The sequence below is a fragment of the Grampus griseus genome (genome assembly GCF_964374135.1).
Source record: "Grampus griseus genome assembly, chromosome: 6".
Lineage (NCBI taxonomy): Eukaryota > Metazoa > Chordata > Mammalia > Artiodactyla > Delphinidae > Grampus > Grampus griseus.
Genome location: NC_139000.1, coordinates 30,605,424 through 30,627,790, shown reverse-complemented (window position 1 = coordinate 30,627,790; position 22,367 = coordinate 30,605,424). Strand labels below are relative to the sequence as shown.

The 22,367-nt window shown below is 41.4% G+C and overlaps 1 protein-coding gene across 1 annotated transcript in view; it reads left to right on the top strand.

The window, feature by feature from the left end:
• Positions 1-20,144, top strand: part of PLPPR1 (phospholipid phosphatase related 1) — a gene marked incomplete at both ends in the record, with an annotated part of 117,734 nt that extends 97,590 nt beyond the window's left edge. The window contains 4 exons of the mRNA XM_082657434.1: positions 7,440-7,690; positions 11,049-11,225; positions 15,148-15,279; positions 20,112-20,144. Coding sequence (XP_082513560.1) covers positions 7,440-7,690; positions 11,049-11,225; positions 15,148-15,279; positions 20,112-20,144 — 593 coding nt within the window. The remainder of the gene's footprint in view (positions 1-7,439; positions 7,691-11,048; positions 11,226-15,147; positions 15,280-20,111) is intronic.
• Between the last annotated feature and the right edge of the window lie 2,223 nt (positions 20,145-22,367).

Here is a 22,367-nt window from a genome sequence, read left to right as displayed (position 1 = left end):
TGCACTCTAGAGCCTGCGAGCCACAACTACTGAGCCCACGTGCCACAACTACTGAAACCCATGCACCTAGAGCCCGTGATCCACAACAAGAGAAGCCACTGTAATGAGAAGCCTGTGCACTGCAACAAAGAGTAGCCCCCGCTCACCGCAACTAGAGAAAGCCCGCACCCAGCAACAAAGACCAAACATGGCCAAAAATAACTAAATTTAAAAAAAAAAATTGGCAGAGTAATACTACACCTAGAGGGGTGGGATAGGGAGGGTGGGAGGGAGATGCAAGAGGAAGGAGATATGGGGATATACGTATATGTATAGCTGATTCACTTTGTTATAAAGCAGAAAGTAACACACCATTGTAAAGCAATTATACTCCAATAAAGATGTTAATAAAATATAAAAAATTTTAAAAATGGGCAGAAGATATGTATAACTGCATCACTTTGCTGTATACCTGAAACTAACACAATATTGTAAATCAACTATACTCCAATATAAAATAAAAATTAAAAAATGGGCAGAAGATCTAAGAAGATATACAGATGGCCAACAGGCACATAAAAAGATGCTCAACTGCTCATTATTAGAGAAATGCAAATCAAAACTACAATGAGGTGTCACCACACACCGGTCAGAATGGCCATCATCAAAAAATCTACAAACAATAAATGCTGGAGAGGGTGTGGAGAAAAGGGAACCCTTGCACTGTTGGTGGGAATGTAAATTGATACAGCCACTATGGAGAACAGTATGGAGGTTCCTTAAACTAAAAATAGAACTACCACATGACCTAGGAATCCCACTACTGGGCATATACCCTGAGAAAACCATAATCCAAAAAGAGACATGTACCACAATGTTCACTGCAGCTCTATTTACAATAGCCAGGACATGGAAGCAACCTAAGTGTCCATCGACAGATGAATGGATAAAGAAGATGTGGCACATATATACAATGGGATACTACTCAGCCATAAAAAGAAACAAAATTGATTTATTTGTAGTGAGGTGGATGGACCTAGAGTCTGTCATACAGAGTGAAGTAAGTCAGAAAGAGGAAAACAAATACTGTATGCTAACATATATATATGGAATCTAAAAAAAAAAAAAAGGTTCTGGTGAAACTAGAGGCAGGACAGGAATAAAGATGCAGACGTAGAGAATGGACTTGAGAATGGAGACAGGGTGGGGTGTGGAGGAGAAGCTGTGACAAAGTGAGAGAGTGGCATGGACTTATATACACTACCAAACGTAAAATAGATAGCTAGTGGGAAGCAGCCACATAGCACAGGGAGATCAGCTCGGTGCTTTGTGACCACCTAGAGGGGTGGGATAGGGAGGGTGGGAGGGGGGGAGACACAAGAGGGAGGGAATATGGGGATATATATATATATACATAGAGCTGATTCACTTTGTTATACAGCAGGAAGTAACACAACATTGTAAAGCAATCATACGCCAATAAAGATGTTAAAAAAAAAAAACTACAATGAGGTATCACCTCACACTGGTCAGAATGGCCATCATCAAAAAGTCTACACATAATAAATGCTGGAGAGGGTGTGGAGAAAAGGGAACTCTCCTACGCTATTTGTGGGAATGTAATTTGGTACAGCCACTACGGAGAACAGTGTGGAGGTTCCTTAAAAAACTAAAAATAGAACTACCATATGACCCAGGAATCCCATTACTGGGCATATACCCTGAGAAAACCATAATTTGAAAAGATACACGCACCCCAATGTTCATAGCAGCACTATTTACAATAACAAAGATATGGCAGCAACCTAAATGTCCATCAATAGATGAATGGATAAAGAAGATGTGGTATATTTATACAATGGAATATTACTCAGCTGTAAAAAAGAATGCTATAATGCCATTTGCAGCAACATGGATGGATCTAGAGACTATCATACTAAGTAAGCCAGACAGAGAAAGAAAAATATCATATGATATTGCTTATATGTAGAATCTAAAAAAAAAATGATGCAATGAACTTATTTACAAAACAGAAATAGACCCACAGACATAGAAAACAAATTTATGGTTACCAAATGGGAAGTGGCGAGATAAATCAGGAGTCTGGGATTAACATATACATACTACTAATATATAAAATAGATAACCAACAAGGACCTACTATATAGCACAGGGAACTAGCCTCAATATTTTGTAATAACCTATAAGGGAAAAGAATTTGAAAATGTATATATGTGTAAGTGAATCACTTTGCTGTAAACCTAGAACACATTGTAAATCAACTATACTTCAATAAAAAACAAAAACTTTATAAACTCAAAAGTGCTTTATATATATAGCAGTTATGAATTTGAGTCTATATCTCAAATATGCAAACATATCGTTTCTTTTATTTTTACTGAGATGCAATTCACATACCACAAAATTCACCCTTTTAAAGTGGTCAGTTTGGTGGTTTTTAGTACATTCACAAAGTTGAGCAACCATCTTTCTTCTAAGTCCAGAAAATTTCTTCATCCCCCCAAAAATATCCGATGCCCATTAGCAGTCACTCACTATTTTCCCTTCTCCCCAGACCCTGATGTCCACTATTCTACTTTCTATCTGTGGATTTGCCTACTTTAGACATTACATATAAATTGACCATACAACGTAAAAAAATAAAAATAAAATAGAAGTATTTTTTTCCCCAAGACCCCATGTGATGTGTGATTATTTCTCCCTCTTCAGTCTTAAGTGGGGCAAGATCTATACACACTCAGTTTTCCTCAACAGAAGTTCTTGGCCCACTCTTCAGAGCTTAAGCTTAAGAGCAGGTTGGTGTGCACAGGGCTAAGTCCAATCCCAAATCAGCAGGCTTCCTACTGGAGTGCCTCAGCTCCAGTGAACTGGCATCTCCTCATACCGCCACTGCCGTGACAGTGCGGTGCATGCAAAGCTATGGCGCCCAGCATGCGTTTCTGTTCCTCTCAGGAGCAAGACACCAGCGCCGGTGCCCCTGCCACTTCCTGCCTAGTTGTTGTCCCAGTGTGTCTCTAAATACATTTAGAAGAATAAGGGGGGAGAGGAGACAGTCCCAGGCAAATTCAAAGAGCAGAACTCATCCAGTGGAGTGACAGCATCCCTATTTTCTGAGCAGTCTAAATCCTGGATCTCTGATTCAGGGGGCAGACAGGAAAGAAAGGAAATACTCCCTAGGTTTTCTCCCATGATCTTTGTCTTCAGAGGAGAAGCTCAGGTTTTCCATGAGGTAAAACTGTGTGTGTGTGTGTGTGTGTGTGTGAGAGAGAGAGAGAGAGAGAGAGAGAGAGAGAGATAGAAATCCCTCACTGATTAGCCCTTCAGGTTGGCACTATGAGTTTCCATCTTTTTTCACTGCCATTGTTTATGTTTTAGTGGACAGTTGAGAGGTGCTCTATTAGAGGCTGTTAGCAAAGTGCCATTTTAAACTGGAAAATTATACACTTATAATTTAATATGGAATAATTGGCCTTCAGTTCAGAGGCTCCACCTAAAGTCACAGGTTCTTTGTGGCTAAAAGGAATTTATTCCTTTCTTTGCTCACCCCACCAGTCCCTGCTAATTATTACTCTGCAGCCTGGGTCTAGGCTTCCTAATGAAGGCCTCCTGTGTGGACTCAGCAACAAGCAGTCTGGCTTCTGTATTTTGACCAGTTCTCTGTTTGGGAGGCCTAAAGAGATCCCGATAGGAGCCCTGTTATCATTTGCCAGTACACCAGTTACCTTTGGCTGAGAAGATCGTTGTCGTACGCATTTCCTGCGCACGTCACTGCTTTCCCTACTACATTCTTGGTTGAGTAAAAGGATAGAACTCTGCACTGATTCCTTGGCAAGAAGCAGATCACAGAGTTTCACCTACGTGTCCTAATTTACTAGTGATCAAAGATCCTCATTTGTCCAAAGACGTCCTGTCTGAGATCAGAGGGATCCTGGTAAAATTCTCAGAGGGGGGAAAAAGGACTTGTTTTTTAAAAAAAAAAAACACTTTCATCTCCTCTTTCTTCATCCTTTGACTTGCCTGATGGGTGTCAGATCCTTTGAGGCCACAAAGAAGAGGCACGCTCAGGTTACCTTAGCGATCTGTATCATCAAAACAGGGACCGCAGACAACACCATCAACAGATGCCAGTCTCTGTCCTAATGCCACATTTTTTCTAGCCTCCTTGTCCTCTCAGCATTCCAATGCCCCTCACCCCTTAGGGATGTGGGAATTCACAGGTGCTTAGCCCATTCCATGCCAGAATGTATGGGTCTTGGGAGGAACCCTAGGGCTCAAACAATTTGATCCTCCCTCCAACATTGCCAGTGCAGGCTCCTGTAGTTCTGATACTGTGCTGGATGTGGAACTTCTCTAAAAGTTGTCCAGGGCTCCTGAGCTACATCCCTGGGAGGCACAGGACATGCTTCAACTTGATTTCCAAAAATCATTCTGGAGGTTTCTATTGCCCTGCCCCTGGGGTTTGACAGCCAGCATGAGGCAAAGAGCATGGGATGCCCCTTCACTCCTTCACAGCCAGACCAGGCAGGGTTCTGTCTCCTTGGGAGACACCCTCAGCCTCATCTTCCCCATTCTAGGGTTTATTTTAGAAACTCAATGGTCTTATCCTATAGACCATGGCTCTTGGTTTTCCCGTCCAAGTCTTTTCAGAATTCCAAACAAAAACAGCAGTACGTGTCTCAAGCACATAGCCCTGGCAAGCCAAAGGAGCTTTACTTTTAGACTTTGTGTCTGCTATAAGTCCATTCCGAAATGCGATCAGCTCCCCTGAGACAAGGAACACCGTTGGGAGCAGAGCCATAAGATAAGTAGAACCAGCTAGGGAGGGTTACAGGAATGAAAAATGTATCTGTTAAAATTTCAAAAAGATTATCTCACTTAAAGAATTTTAGCCACCAAGGTAGGATATATAGACACTTTAAAAGCATCTCCTTCAAATCATATATTGCAGTACAGGAGACCATAAACAGTGTTCTACCTGACTCTGAGGACAAAAGCAGCTCTGTTTGGCTTCTGAGGCTTGTAACATACACACAAGGAGCTCAGGATTAACAGAGGAATAGCTGGAATTTCTTACAAAAGCCCCGTAGGATCTGACATTGTCTGTGAATCACCGCTGCAGCTTCCACTACACTTTGTTGGCATGGCCCATGCCAGGCAAGTGGAATCCCCGGGACTGCCTTTCTCAAGGTACATCAAATACACCAGAATGAAATGTTTGGAAAGCAAATGCTTGTTAAGCCATCAGGAGAAGCAGACAAAATCCAGGAGAGGCAAAGAGAAGAGGGGAAAGCAACTTTCAGCAATAATATCACATGGCAGCAAAGTGGAAATCTGCCCGTCACAGATTCACTGTGACCATGGACCTGGTCCTTCAGACACCTATCCAAGGAGCCTAGAAATCCTCTATCTCAGAAAGAATTCGCCCTGATTGGAAGCATTCTGACAAATAAAATCCCAGAGGAAGATGCTGTCACTTTTCCCTTTTCAAATCACATGTTACCCTAGTTTCCTGGAAAGGTATGTCTAGACAGACTTACTGCCCCTTGAAAAAGCCAGGAACCTGGTCTTTGAGAATCTTGCTTGAAGATGTAAAAAAAATTTCTAACCAAACTTCCAGAACCTGTGGGTGAAAATTACCACGAATGATCAGCGAATGCCTACTCTCAGAGGTCAGACGCTATGAGTGTGAGCCGGCTGAAGGTATTAAAAGAGCCAGTTCTCATTCTGATAAAGCACATACTGGCAAAGCCACAAAAAAGAAAATTATAACAATCAATACAGGTCAAAATGGAAACCGGATGAAGGTTTCAGCCAAACTTGTCTTTGCTTCTGCTCTAATGGATTGACTTTTAGCTGCTGAAGTCAGCACAATTTGCAGATTCAAGACATTGAATATGGAAGTCAAAATTGGATAGAAATTTAATTGAAAATATAGCAGATCCTTGACATTTACAAGGGTTAACGCTGCCTCTCACACTTGCCAACTTCTCTCATAATTGAGTCGCACTTGAAAAGTCTTCTTTATCTCTTCAGATGACTTGTATGTACCTTGGCTCTGCACAGCTGCTCTTGATATAGTTAACAGAAAATAGTCCACAGGTAATCTATAGATGTATGTATAGGCTTTGAAAGGTCCACAGTGAAACTTCCTATAGGGAATTCTGCTTATTCATGTTCAAGCTTGTTGGCGGTAATCCTATATTCCTACGGAATTTACCAGAGAACAGATAAAATCCAGGAAATATAGCCTACCCACGGGGTTCTTGGCCAAGCAGGCCAAGTCAGCATGGTGGGTAAAATAACGCCTTCCTCGCTCCGACATGTCTATGTCCTAACCCCTAGAAACTGGATATATTACTTTACATGACAAAAAGGAATTTATATGTGTGATTAGATTAAGGATTTTGAGATTATCCTGGATTATTCGGGTAGACAATGTAACCTTCTAAGAGAGAAGCAAGAGAGTGAGTCATGGAAAGAAACGTGACAATGGAAGCAGAGCTCGTATGATATGACTGCTGCGGAGGCAGGGGGAGAGCGGGGCCACAAGTCAAGAAATGAAGGCGAGAAGCTGGAAGAAGCAAGGAATGAATTCTACTCTGGAGCTTCCAGAAAGAACACGGCTCTGCCATCACTTTGATTTTAGCCCCGTGAAACCTATTTGGGACTTCTGACCTCCGGAACTGTAAAACAATACATTTGTGTTGGTTTAAGCCACTCCGTTTGTGGTAATTTGATACAGTCAACAACATTCATCTTTAACACTCTTCCTCCTCGTTTTCTGTTTCCAACATCCAATGAAACATCCAATTCAATCAAGGTTTCTAGAGTGATCTTTTTCTCTCTTTTAGGGACGACTCTCTAACAACCTCATTCTCTCACCTGCCATGATAACTCCCTCCAAGGAGTATCTGCATTTCCAACAGGACCAGGGGGAAGATATTTTCTATAGACGGAAAGAGAACTAATGTTGAGTAACTACTTAATGCCAGGCACGCAGCGGGTGTTTTGCACATATTTTATTTCATCTTTCCAACTCCTTTCTGAGGTATCACTCCCCCCAACCACTTTGTGATGAGGGTACCAAGATTCAGAGAAGGTCAACAACTTACACCGTGAACGAGTCACCAGAGGTGGGTCTGGAGCCCAGCTCTACATGACTCCAAAATTCAAATTCTTTCCGTTAGCACACGCTGCTTCTAATTTACTTATACAAAATAATGAAATGCTAACAGCAGCGTGACTGCACCAATTTGGAAGAAACAGTGGTTTGGGAAGCAGGCACCAGTCCCTGGAAAGATAAAGGTGAGGGGACAATTTGACTCTGGGGAGGACCTTTCTGATAGGTTGTCATGGACTCTCACTGCTGTTTTTCTCTCAGGGACAAAACCAATCGATGGGGTATGTCACTTTCCTAATTATTTTAAATCTCCTCATAGGGGTATTTGCTTTTGGGCTTTTTGCTACTGACATTTTTGTAAACGCCGGACAAGTGGTCACGGGGCACCTGACGCCGTACTTCCTGACAGTGTGCAAGCCCAACTACACCAGCGCAGACTGCCGGGCGCACCACCAGTTTATCAACAACGGGAACATCTGTACGGGGGACCTGGAAGTGATAGAGAAGGCTAGGAGGTCCTTTCCCTCCAAACATGCTGCTCTGAGCATTTACTCCGCCTTATATGCCACGGTGAGTATGACCCACGTGGAGTTGTGGCTGTGATGGGTCTCTCCACCACCCTCCCCCCCATTCTTTCATTACTTCTGGTGACTTTTAAAGTCATGTTACAATATGTTTCTCCTTTATTATATCATGCTGTTGCCCCCACCCTCAACATCCCAATTTAAGACCTGCCAGAGGATGTTAATTCTGGCAAGACTGTTGATAATCACTTAGTCACATCCTCCCATTTTACAGATGCAGAGACTGAGGCCCAGAGAGTAGCTAAGAACACAGAGTCAGAGCGGAGGCCCAGGCTCCTGGCACCGGGTATGGGGTTCTTTCACTGGCCAGAACAGCACTCTTTGCCAAAGCTTTGGTTGTTTCTAGAACAGCACACATTTCTCACACTTGTCTACAAATTTGCAGGTGTGTGCCTCGTGTGAACGCCTGCCTGGGCAGTGCGGCAAACCCGGATAAAGACATGGCTTTCCTCTGCTCCTCCTAATACTCTTCATCACTTTGCCAGGACAGATGGGTGATCCTAAAAGACCCCGAACACCCACAAGTTTACTTCTCACTGTTCCCTGGGTCACACAAGTTTTGACTGCCCCCACTGGGGTATAATATTCTAAACTTTTTGCTCTCATCACAGAGAAAGCCCAAAATGTGTCTCACATCTTAAAATAAAAGAAATGATGGTGTCCATCTTTTTTTCCTGCTCTTTAATTGCATCCACTTTGGAAATGACTTCATTTCACCTTTTTCTGACCTCTGTTTCCTTAGAACCAAGCGTACAGAAGTAGAGGGATCAGTGCAAAGGTTCCACTCCTGGATATCATGTGTATTTACCTGTGGATGAGTGACTATTGCTGAAAACACCCCTTTTCCTTCAACTTATTTTATATTCAGGGTGTGACTAGTCTAGTGATTCTCAGTGAAAGGTGAGGTAGGAGGAGGCAGAGGAAAGACCCCTTTTCAAACTACACAGTCTTCCCAGAGACTCTGGGTGTGCCCTTGCCCCACCCCCAGGGAGCATGTCCCCTCTTATTCAACGACAGTCACTGCACTCCCTGAGTCTGCTTCTGATGGAAGTGTGTCCATGCCATTGCCCCAAATACATACATTCAGGGTGGAGTAAAGGTGACTGACTACAGGTCTGGTCCACTTAGTAGAGTTTGAAAGAAATTGCTGAATATTCTCTTTAAAACAATGGCGCTTTTTGTCCAATTTATAGGATAACATCTGTAGGATCAATTTTCCAAAATAAGTCGAATTATTTCTTTTAGATCTACTCTTTAATGAATACATATCAAAAGTGATTTCAGCTACCCCCATATTAAGGAAACATGAACATAAATAATACAGAAGTCTGATTTACAAACAGACCAATTTAGCTCAGTGAGATTCCTGGGCTTTACTGCCCACTCCCCAAAAAAATCTACACCACGTATTTTTTAAACAAAGTCTTTTCAGGCATTTGGCATAGTTTCCAGTTTTCAAAATAATTGCTTTGTATCTTAGATTATCTAGGACCTAAGTTATATGAAGCAATGTACTCTTGCACCTTTTTCTGTATTTTTATCGAACTCAAGTAATCGTTGTATGAAATCAATTTTTACAACATCGTTATAAAAATAAATCTGTTACTCATCAAAAACTACTGTCTCGTCAAGTGAGATATAAATTTCTCTTGGGAAGAAAGAAGTTATCTTACTCAGAATAGATGCTTATATAGCACGTTTTCAAGGATTCAGATATAATCCAATTCAAATCATGCCCCACAGACAGACTATAATCAGAAACCCTGATACAAGATTCCAATTGTGTAAACATTTTTCCGAGCCCCTATTATGTGTGCTTTCAGAAATTACTCAACAAGGATTTCCTAAGTACTAGTTAATGCTGTGAAGAATACTAACTAACCACAGGCCCATGTTATTAATAGTTTGTAATCTTGGGCTTCCCTGGTGGCGCAGTGGTTGAGAGTCCGCCTGCCGATGCAGGGGACACGGGTTCATGCCCCGGTCCGGGAAGATCCCACATGCCGCGGAGCGGCTAGGCCCGTGAGCCGTGGCCGCTGAGCCTGCGCGTCCGGAGCCTGTGCTCCACAACGGGAGAGGCCACAACAGTGAGAGGCCCGCGTACCGCAAAAAAAAAAAAAAAAAGTTTGTAATCTTATAGGAAAGATTTATAAAGGCTTTAATTAAAAAACAATATAGAAGCATAAAAAACTAAATTTAAATATATCTAGTATAGATGTTAAGTGACATTTCCTACACAGCCTCAGAATGGTGTAATGATATGATTTATGTAACTCTGATCTAACCACAGTTTTATAGGGTATCTATTACATGTAACAAAGAAAATCCCATCTTCCTGTATTCACACCAGCGCTGAAGGATCATTCTAGGAAATTAAGTTTCCACTATAATACTTTAAAATGCATCTGTGTGAACTTACATGTGCTCAGGCCATACAAGCACACCATAGATTGTAATTTAAGTATTGGCATACTATTTTTCTGGGTTGCAAACTCATTTAGCACACTTGTTAAGAAGCGATGATAGATCAATTACGCCCTCTAGTGGTTTCTTGTAACCACCACCAAAGGTTGTGTAACAAAGTATTTACTTGTTTGAAAGAGGCACATCTTCCTAACTCTAAGCCACAAGGGACACATTTGGTAACTGAGCCTATGAAATACTTAGGAGTCTTACCCAGCTCCTCACAATGGAATAAGAACAACCTACAACTCACATGTCGTAAGTTGCATCATCCTTTACTTACATCAGGACTTCCCAACTTTTTATATGTCGTGACCCACATAGAAAATTTTATCTTAAAACATGCTGGAGTAAATGAATGGATAGGGCTGATCAAGCTATCACAAGGATTGTGAGAATCAACTTCCCAGCACAACTGAAACGTATTTATGTGACACACTGGTTTGCAAGTTCTAATTCAGTCAATTAACTAATGCTTTTATATTCATTGAAAGTGTGAAGAATCCGCTAGGATTATGGAGGACACAAAAAGTGAAATGTATTGCCACTCACCTACCTGGTCTTCTCCATAAAATTAATTCTCATAGAAGATTTATTTGGCATCTGAGATTCTTATCTGGGTTTCCTAATACCCCAAGTGATTCTTTAGTTTGTTGCATAAAAACTGCATGCTCTGAACCTGATTATTATGCAGTCATTCATGTCACTGTAATTTCTGTTCCCATGCCCACCAGAATACAAAGCACCGAGACCCATGTACATTCATTCATCGTTCTTGCTTTGGTACAGGCCCGTTTGTGTGTGGTGTATGTCCGTGCATGTGTGTATATACACCGTATGCAGAGGCTGCCAGTCACTCCCTGGTCTCTGTCCTAACCTAGATGTACATCACAAGCACAATCAAGACGAAAAGCAGTCGACTGGCCAAGCCGGTGCTGTGCCTCGGGACCCTCTGCACAGCCTTCCTGATGGGCCTCAACCGGGTCTCCGAGTATCGGAACCACTGCTCCGATGTGATCGCGGGCTTCATCCTGGGCACTGCTGTAGCCCTGTTTCTGGTAGGTCAGCTTCCCTCTACTTTTTTCCCCGCTGGTGCCCTCTGAAAGGCTGCCCAGGATCCTGGCAAGTCAGGCTCCCCAGACTCCAGTCTAAGTCCAAGGTCCTCTGGGCCCAACCTTGTGAGTTGCAGTTGCTCGCCAAGTATCCTGTGCCCTTTCTTTCAGAAATATGACTGCATATTCCCCCTGTGGGTCAGGAGTAGGATGGCTTCAGGAAGGACGGCTTGCTCCACTTGCTTCAGCCCTGGCCTTGGGGCTGGGCAGAAGCAATTTAGCATACCTTCAAACCATGATTCTCTAAATACTTGTTCAGAACGTACTGGGAGCATAAGCTAAGTGTTGTTTGGGGGAAGAACAGAGAACGAAATATTGACACAAGCAGGCAGCTCCTTCTCCAGCATTTCAAGAAATTCCACTCTGGCCCAGACTTGCATATCCCACTCAGAGATATGAAAACCCTCAGCTAACCACACCCAGACTTTTTAGGGGGACTCTTATCTGAATATGCCTCTTAGGCATCTTATTTCCACTGTAAGTGGCCTCTCAACGAAATAATACTTCCTGGAGAAGGGTTCTGGTTAACTTATATTGATTTTTTAAATTTTTACAGATTTGAGGTATGATAGGCATACAATAAACGGCATAGAAAGTGTATAATTTGACCAGTTTTGACCTACAGATACATCCTTCTCTCCCACCCTTCCTTTCCCTTCATTCCTAAGCAACCACTGATCTTCTGTATTAGATTACCCTAAGATTTAATATTAATGGAATCATACAGTATGTATTTTTTATCCTGGCATCCTTTACCCAGCATAATTATTTTGAGATTTATCCATGTTGTAAGCATGTTATCAGTAATTCCTTTTTCTTGCTGTGTAGTATTCCATTGCATGGGCATACCATAGAGGTTCAGTTTTAAAAATTATCTTCCAGGATTTAAAATATACCTAGAAGGGATTTCCCTGGTGGCGCAGTGTTTAAGAATCTGCCTGCCTATGTAAGGGACATGGGTTTGAGCCCTGGTCCGGGAAGATCCCACATGCTGTGGGGCAACTAAGCCCGTGTGCCACAACTACTGAGCCTGTGCTCTAGAGCCCACGAGCCACAACTACTGAGCCCGCATGCCACAACTACTGAGCCTGTGCTCTAGAGCCCAGGAGCCACAACTACTGAGCCTGCATGCCACAACTACTGAGCCCGCATGTCTAGAGCCCGTGCTCCGCAACAAGAGAAGCCACCACAATGAGAAGCCCCGCACCGCAATGAAGAGTAGCCCCCCACTCGCTGCAAGTAGAGAAAGCCCGTGCACAGCAATGGAGACCCAATGCAGCCAAAAATAAATAAAATAAATTTATAAAATAAAATAAAATACACCCAGAAGGATTTACAGTAAATCACTAGGCCTGCAGATGTTGTGCATGAAATCAATCTCCTAATAACATTCAGCAGGCCTCCCCTAGGAGACAGAAGCCATCACAGCCTGGATGTCCTTCCTCCCCTTCTGTCCTTTCTGGTCCAAGGCACCTGTTAAGACTAACATCTCACGCAGATAGATTTCACAGGCCTATGACCTAACTGCTCCTTGTCCTACCCCTTCCATACAGGGATTCTGTATGTATGTCCTCCCCAACATACAAAATGCACATATGCCTCTCCCAACCTCTAACTCAGAGTTTCCCAATATTTTTACCTGCTCAGATACACACAGAAAATGCTCGCATTCACTCAGAACATTAACTGGCAAGTTCCATTTGAATTCAAAATTATTTTTAATGGATCCAGTTTTTCTTTCTAAAGTAAAAGATGAGGGACTTAAATGCAAATTCTCTGGGTGAAGCAGCAGGAAAAGTGGTGCTGAGATGATCCTGAGATGTTGAACTCTCAGAAGATATTTCCCTGAGGGTGATTTTTAAAAGGGGGAGAGAATACAGGTGACTTCAAGAGAAGAGAGGATTTTACAAACAGAGATCAACAGTACATAAGTGAAGGCTTGAACTCCAAAGAAACACTTTTGCTGTCCCCATCGGTCCTGAATCCAGCTCAACCCCAGCTAAAGAGAAAAAGCGGTACTGACTGTTCCAAGCAATTTCATGGGGTCTTTATGGGATGAAATCCAAAAACTTTGTGTTTGCCGAGGCCCCATACACAAATTCTGCTTTAACATTAAACTTGTGTTCTCTCAGTAACTTGCAGCCCTCTTTCCTACCACTTGGTTACTGTTAAGTCTTGTATTGCCTTCCCAATTGATGATGAATGTCAAAATTTGTTTTCCACAAATGATCTTTATGTAAGACCCATACCTGCTGTTGAACGGGTCTGTTAGGAGGCAGGCCACACTGTCCCCCACTGTATCTGCATGTACACACCTCACATATACACTCGCCAAGCTGGGAAATGGGAGAAGCGGACCTTGTAGAAGAGAACGGAAGCGTTCCAAAGCAGAGACTTGGAGGAGGCCGAAAAAGGGGAGTCTGAACGAGAGCATATTTGTGGCCTGTGCTCATTATGGTTTTGTGTTTCTTATGAAGATGAAAGTGGGGGAAAGGGGAAGGAAGTTAGTTGAACAATTACTACATGCCCTACACTTTATATACACCAAATCATGTGCTCCCAGGACAACCCTTACAATGTTTTTTACTGAGGTAACTTTGGTTTATAATGTATGTTTCATGTGTACATTATAATTTGACATCTGTATACAGATGCTCGCCCCCAAAAGTCTACTTTTCATCTGCCACCATAGAATTGACTCCCTTAACCTATTTTGCCCTCCCCCCGCCCCCCTTCCCCTCTGGTAACCACCAACCGGTTCTGTGTTTGTTTTGTTTATCTTGCCCTAACAGTATTCTTATCTTCATTTTATAAAAGAGGAAAGTGAGGCTCGCAGATAAGTAACTTGCCCAATGGCCACCCAGCCAGTAAGCCAGGAATCTGACCTGCTCTCTCCAACCCCAGAGCTCCTACACCCTCCACTTCTCCCATTTCCTGAATGGGGGAAGTTTAAGCAGAGCTGGAGAGTAAGGTAGAGGAGAGCCAGGTAGAGAATATTCATGTGAACGTTCTGTGGGGTTTGAGGAGCTACAGGAAAGATTCAGAGGCACTGGATATAGAAAAAACGATGCAGAACAATGGAAGAGAGTATGGAAAGAGACAAAAGATGGTTAGAACAGACTTAGTTATGAAGCGGCCTCAGTAGGAAATAAAGACAAGTGGGTAGCAATTTAGAGAGGGAGTTTTAATGGAAGCAATAAAAGTGCCACTAATAAATGATGTGAATATTTGCTAAGTAACTTAAGGGTAATCATCTTAGGTAAGAGTTAAAGACTAGCTAACGTTGCATTTTTGCTGTATGTTTGGCACTTGTTAAGAGGCAGAATCCTATAGCGGTGGTGTGATTTAGAGGCTATGGAGTTTAAATCTGTGTAACCTTGGGCAAGTTACCTAAATTCTCTGTGCCTCCTTATCTAAGTTGGAGAGGAGAATAGTACCTCCCTTATAAGATTGCTGAGCGGATTAGATGAAGTAAGGTAAACCCTCAGGACAGTACCAGACACATAAGTGGCCCTCAGTAAATGTTAGCTGTTATCATGAGGTGCTTTACATTCCTCATGTCTTTTAATTGTTGTAAATCTATGAGGTAGGTATTATTCCCATTTTTACAGGTGAGGAAACAAGCTCAGTGGGGGTAGACTGAGCATCCCTGGCCATCTGGTGATCAAACAGATGCTTCCTCAGCACCTAGAATGTGCTCAGCAGCAGGCAGCCTGAACCATGCCCCAGGTCTTTCCATGGTCCCTACCCACTGGCTCACAAGTCACTATGCAACGACATTCTAAGGGGGAAGGCCTGCCACCCGCAGAGATGGCCAGGCTTTGACGGCCGCAGTCTGACCCCAATCTTTTTTCCCCTCATCCTGCAGGGAATGTGTGTGGTCCATAACTTTAAAGGAACACAAGGATCTCCTTCCAAACCCAAACCCGAGGACCCCCGTGGAGTACCCCTAATGGCTTTCCCAAGGATAGAAAGCCCTCTGGAAACCTTAAGTGCACAGGTACAGTAAAGTGGTTTTAGCAAACCAAACCCGGAGGCTCCAGGCCTGTTATCTTGGAGGTCAACTAATCCATTTCTCTACTGAAAACAGGACATAACTGAATCCACCCAGCAACAATAAAAATCTGACATAAAGGCCCTCAAGAACTTCACAGCTTCCCTCAATTAATCCTGTATTCCTTCCAGGGCTTGGCCCTTCCTCAGGAAGTTCTTAGTCATGTCTAACTTAAACCCCAACTGCTTCAGGATACCTTGACCTCCAATGTAGTAACACACTTGTGAAATTTACACCAACCCTTGTGGGAGGCCAATTTGATTTAGTAACTAGGACAACATTTGGAAAGAAATGCTTTGTTACATCCAGTGATAGATGTAAACTGGCAGCACATTAAGAAAGGTAACTAAGTATCCTTTTGGATCTGTTTTGATGACCATCAAAAATTCAATGCAACAGTACTAACTGATCACTTATTTACACCAGGACCTTGCTTCATGCCAGAGATGAGTAACTAGCCACATAGTCCTGTGCTCACGGAACTCACAGATGATCAGGAAAGGTGTATATAAATCAGTAATCATAACATGGCATGCTGAATCAGATACACGAAGCACTTTGTGAACACAGATGAAGAAGAAACTTATTCTAAGGCAGGGAAAGCCACGGAGAAGACTTGCCACCTGAAATGAGCCCTGAAACATGGTATAAAGCACTGACTTTTGCCTGAGACAGTTGCTAGGTGCTTTACAAATATATTTTTATTTGAACAAAAACTTACTGAATCAGTAGTATAATTCCCATTTCACAGATTGAGAGGAATATGAAAATAGCAACAGTAAATTTCTTCCCCAAGCCACATAGCCAGCAAGTGGGAAAACTGGGGTGAGTAGCTCTTTAAGCAGACAGAATGGGGATAACTAATAAAACAGGGTTTTTATGTCATGACACGTTCTTCATGTAGCTGAGTCCTGCTAAAGTGTTTATTTTCTGTAATAGTCTATCTCGAAATCTTGTTGTATTTGGCATTTCCTTACTAAATCATTTTTACAGAGTGCAAGAGAAGCAAATCTCCTCCCACTGGAATTATCATGTACTTCCTATCAATACGGTATAAAATATTTCACTATTTAAAGAGTAACTATCAGACATCTGAGAAACTATCCTACTTCTTTTCACATTTAATGAAGTCTAATTTTATTAATGAACCAGGAAAAAAAAAGCTATTTCCACCTTGGGAAAAATATTTATGGCTCTCCATTAAACCCAGTGCCAAGTATTTTGTTTGTTTTCCCTTCACCTGTATTAAGGTGAAAATTTTGACTTGGTCCAATTAGAAATAACATAGTGAAAATTTTACTACTGATTTATTTATATATAGCCAGTTAATGCCAGTTAATGACGAATTAGCTAAATAATAAAACCTTGTAATGAAATGGTGAAATAGACTCTCCCTAGTTTTTCTTCCCTGATTATGTTCTTGTACCTGGTGAGGTCAGAGTGGTTCCCTCTATTTTTTGAGATGAAGCAACTAATGACAAAGGTGAATTCGAAAAGCAAGCTGAGATGTTTGCCAAGTTCCACAAACATATCAGTCTGTCCTTGTAAATGCTGTCGACTTTACCCTGAATGTCCTGGTCAAAGAGCACCCTGTTTCTGCCCCATCCTTTTACCCAGCACTGCTCAAGCATCACCTTCTGTCTGAAACCTTCTCCAGAATTCTCTCTTCTCCCTCAGGACCAGTAGTAGTTGACCAGGCCAAGAGACATCCAGGCCATGTTTTGGGGGATTCTACTTACATTGAAAAATGAGGTGCCAACCTGATTTCAAAACCTGCTATTCGCAATATAGATTTTAAAAATTCTTTAAAAATATGCATTAGTTTATTATTCACTACAGGCAGTAGTTGAACTTTTCAAATCTGTCCATGTATGTTTATTTCCATGTATATCCCCTCATCTGGGCACAATTTGAGGCCTTTTGTGAATACCAGGCTTGGGTCAAAGAGACCCCAGGGCCCCAGGTGTGACTGCCCCTCACAATTAATGTCAGTAATCCCCTCATATCTGCCTCCCACAAGGACTGAGAGATTAAGTATATGAACCAGGTCTTTCTTACCCTCTATATTTCCTGGCATTCACTAGGGGTGAAATAAATATGTGATAGATGGACAGATGCAAGCCAGAACCAAAACCTGAACTAGACCCTCTAGTCAAAACTGAGAACCTAAAACTGGGCTCTAGTCAATATCTGAAACTCCATGGTAAATAGAAGTTTATGAGTAATGATGAACAGGACTTCTGCAGGCTAGTCAAAATAAAGCTACAGGAAGCCGGATGGAAAGTATTGCCTCTTAAGTGATGCCTTCCATACTAGTTGTACGATATTCAAGTAACGAAGCATCTGCTTTCCACATGGGTAGTGAGGAGGATATACCCTTTATTTGCGGGTCAAGAAGAGAAAATGAGCATTTATTGCAAGCCCTCACATTCAGTCCTTACAATAATCCTGCAATCTGCATTATCATTCGACTTTATAGATGAAGTAAGGCAAAAAGAGTTTAAGTAACATGCCGAAGGTCACCCAGTCAAGATTAAGACCCAGGCCCATCTAATTCTAAAGGCCCTGCTTGCTCTTATACACCACACGGCCTGACGTTTAAGGAAAATTCCATTTTGAAATCTACAACTCTCAGCATTGAATATGGAAACACGCTCTAGGGGACAGTGTGTGTGAGCTGAGCTGCACAGGGCTGGCAGAGTTTACACTGAGCTACACCTCTTCCAAAATAAATATGCCCTGTGTTTTCCCCTGTGGGCGAGGGCTTCCTGTGCAACAGCAGCAGCCATGGCTTCTACTAGAAGCTGCTCCTTTGTAATTTCTGGGATAGAACCATCTTCCCGGGAGGGGGATCTGAGAGAAGATATGAACCTGTCTTTAAAGCACACATTCTCACACGTGAAGTCCATCCAGCTCTTCAGAGCGCCTCAAGGAGAAGACTGTCTAGCTGGGGAGGGAACGCCCTCACCCTCCCTTCCCTTCTTCCAGAGACATCCTTTCCCCTTTGCCACACGGAGCCCCAGAGCTGCAGTGTTCTTTCCTCCTCTCCAAAAGACCAACTCAAATTTGAGTATTTGCCTTCTGTGGTTGAGACGGTACATTTTCTAAAATCTTTCCCCAAACTAAAGAGAAGCCAGAAAGTAAAATTACAGAATCCAAACGGAACAAAAATGGTCGAGTTTCCAAAGCATTATTTTGTGATGCAACAGAGCTGTTGTGTCCTAGAGAGACCAGCTTCGAGCTATCCTCGTCCTGTGGCCTCATACCCACTTTCACCTGCGTAATCAAGCTTAGCGTTGAGCAACTGTGTCTTTGTTGAACACAGTTTATATTAACAGAGAAATGAGAGATGAGCCAGTGTGTTAACTCACTGTGTGTGGTATAAAGTCTCCCGTGTCTCCTGATGGGGGCGGGGCGATATAGGGGGGAGATGATATTTTTTTCTTTAACAAAAAAGAAGGATCCAATCTATCTCAAGACTCAGATGCCTATGACCTTATTCCAGAAGATTCTGATTCAGCCATTCTGGGGTGCAAAGCCATATAAGAAAATAGTCCCAGAGGAATTCTAATGCTCGCCACCCCTTGATTTAGAACTAGTGATATTATAGACTTCAAATTATAAATAGAAAAAAGAAAAGACTCGGAGAGTTAAAGAAATCTGCCCGAAGTCACCCAGTTAGTTATCTTAGGCTGTTAAACTACTTTATCTTTACCACCCACTTTTAAATGGACTCTTATAAACATATAAATGACCAAATTATTGACCAAAAGTTTAAAAAAGAAAGCATATTATAAAAGTAAAAACAAATTTTTCACATTATGGCAAGAAATATAAAAACCTCAATTTTCACAAATATAGGAGACAAAAGTACCTTGAAAAATATGGAATATTCAGTTTCTAAAATTCATAGTTGAACTCTCAAGAATATACATCTCTAGCGTCCTAAAAACAAACAGGAATCTGGAAACCCATAATGAATTAGATCTAAAGCCACCATTTCTTAAGGTACTTACCAATCCCATGGACTGGAAGTTTTAAGTTCAAACAAAAGAGAAAGACTTGGGCCTGAAAAAAGGTGGGATTATATATAAGTTATATAAAACCAAAGAGATAAGGGTTATTATGAACAAACCACATAAACAAAAATTAATGGAACTACAAGGAAAAGTGGACGAAGCTGCAATCATAGATTTTAACACTTCTCTCAGTAATAAGCAAATGAAATATAATAAAAGACAGATGATTAATAAAGTTGATCTAAGGCACATATATAATCCTTCTCAAAACACACAAAACATTTAAAATAGACCACATGCAAGGCTATAAAGCAAATCAAGAAACTTCAAAAGCATCTAGATCACATTCTCTGGAAATTCAAAGATACCTTAAACCAAAAACCCCTGTGCATCCGAAAATATTAAACTCATTGCTCTGGAACTCATGACTCGGAATATATCATATAGAAATTTTTCAAAGATTAGAACTGTTCAAAATTAAAGCCACAATATTAAAAAAAAAAAAGATGTGGGGTGAAGCTAAAGTTACTTTTAGATCTTCAAATGTTTCATAGAATATAGTTAAGTATGATATAAGACATGGTCTTATTTGGGTTGAAAATCAGGGAAGTTTTAATAGAAGAGGTAACAATTCGAGGGTCCTTGGAAGAGCATGTCAGGGAGCGGGAGCAGAATGAACTTGAGACAGAAAAGCAAGAGGATATTCTGGGGAGAATGTGTGCATGAGTCAACTAAGGTTTTATCTGCTTGTGTTCGCAGAATCACTCTGCCTCTATGACCGAAGTTACCTGAAACGGCTGACGTGTCACAAGCTGCTTTTTTTTTTTTTTAAATCACCCTCCAATTCGATACTTCAAGGCACACAGTTACTTGATGTCAAACTGTGAAGACAAGTATTATGTTTATCTAGTTAGAGGCTAATGTTTTGTACATTTTTTGTATGAGGAAGTGATGTAGCTTGCCCTGATTTTCTTTTTTTTAGTCAGCTTTAATATATTTATGCCAGAATTTTAAAAAAATTTTCTTCTTCAGGTGTGCATTGAAGAACCACATTTATTCAATGGTTGATGTTGTTTTGTGATATTTGTACACAAACCTTCTTTTCTCAGTTTTATAGACACTGAAATGAAATAATTCACTTTAATCTTTTATTATCACAGTTGCTGCCTCCTCCAGAATTTTTGAATTTAAAAATAAAAAAAACTTCTGAGTTGCAGGGAAGACAATGTTGGTTTATGGTAAATCGCAAAATCAATTGTGTAGAAAGAAGTATTGCTTTGAAAAAGAACTTTTTCTGATTCCTTAACATGTGATTGCATTCGAAGTTAAAGTAACATATTAATAAAATCACCTAAGTTACATAAACAATGGCAGGAAATCCTGGATTTGAGGAATGTTGGGTGTGATTCTTAGGTAATGGCCTCTCCTGGTTAAGAAATTCAAGATCTTTTTGCAATTATGTCTTTGGGCTGGCAGGTGACACTGCAGCCTTCTTTCCCAAGAAACTGCCGGTACCAGCGTCCCCTGTCAACTCAGTTTTGTAGGTCATATTGTATGGACTTTATATGAAAATGAATATTTTACAGTTTGCACAGTATTATTTTGCAGAAAGGGTATCAGAGCATCTACAACCTAGAGCCCCAGAGCAACAGCTTGACTTTGTGGCTTTTAATTGTTCTAGAATTTTAACTGCATCACATTTTTCTAGCATGGTAATAACTAATGTGTAACTTCCTTGAGAGCGGGAGCTCCCTTGTCTGTATCTATCAGAATGTTTTCTCGACACTTCCACGTTGGTTCTTCTTAGCTTTTTTTGTACATGTTTTTTTTCTAAAGAAAAAAGTTATCACAAAATGTATCTTGGCTCGTGTCCTTTGTTTGAAACTTCATCCACTGGGCAAAGGTATTTGAAGAGTCACAATGACGTGACCTCAGTAAGTGTTTATCCTCCTCAGTTCCAGGCCTATGGGATCAATCCTAATAGAGGCATGACTGATATGTCCTTTCATGAAGGAGTGTGTGTTTAGACAAAAGAATTCTTGAAATTAAGACACTCAGAGGCACATTCTGGATGCCTAGCAAGCCACCTTTGTCTTCAGCTTGCCCATAGATACTCCTAAGGTGTCAGTAAAAAGTCAGAATCATTTTTAGGAAAAGTTACCTCTGCTAAAACTCATCCCCCGTCTCATTCAGGCCTAAACTTATTTGCACTTACATGTATATACACTCACACACATCTTTTGAGTGAAGTCTGACTAAAAGTTGGGAAAGTGGGCAAGAAAGGAAAGTGTTGAAAGCCTTACTCATCCCCGATGCTACGTCACAACCATAATCTGGTTGTTCAAAACAAGGAACCCAGAGAAGCTGTGATGACCCCAAGGCGGTGCTATACACGTCAGCATTGATATTAGAATCCAGGTCTGCCCAACTCCAAATTCCATTCTTTCCACTACACCAAAATGTCTGCAAACCAAGTCCACATCTTTTCAGAGGTTTTTCAATGTCATCTACCTACTTAGGTATTAGAGTATAATTAGATGGTGTAGCTGACCAAAGCACATCATGAGAAAGATGCATTCTAGTTATGAGAAGGAATAATTTGTAAGCTCTGAGGCTTCCAATCTTGTATAAACTACCTAAGTATAATGTTGCCCAACTTCAGAGTGATTCATCTTCTAAATATATAATTATTTAATAACGGCAATGAGAGCTCAGTTTCATTGTTCATAAGACATTCTGAAAAATACTGGCAGACTCTATTGATTTTACATTGCCCATCTCTTATCACAATGGGAGACCATCTAAATATCTGACTACCAGATATGGCATTTCCAAGAACGTAAGTTGACCAAGTGAGGGTTACCCTTCTCCTCCTTTCTCTGGTTTCGATCTGGAAGAACCAATTAGAAGTGTTCTGAGATCTCTGGCCACAGACTCCAGTTTCCTGGCCTTGATATGTTATTGATGACTTCAGTGAGGGATGCTCCACAGGACACGACACTGGGGCACTTGGAA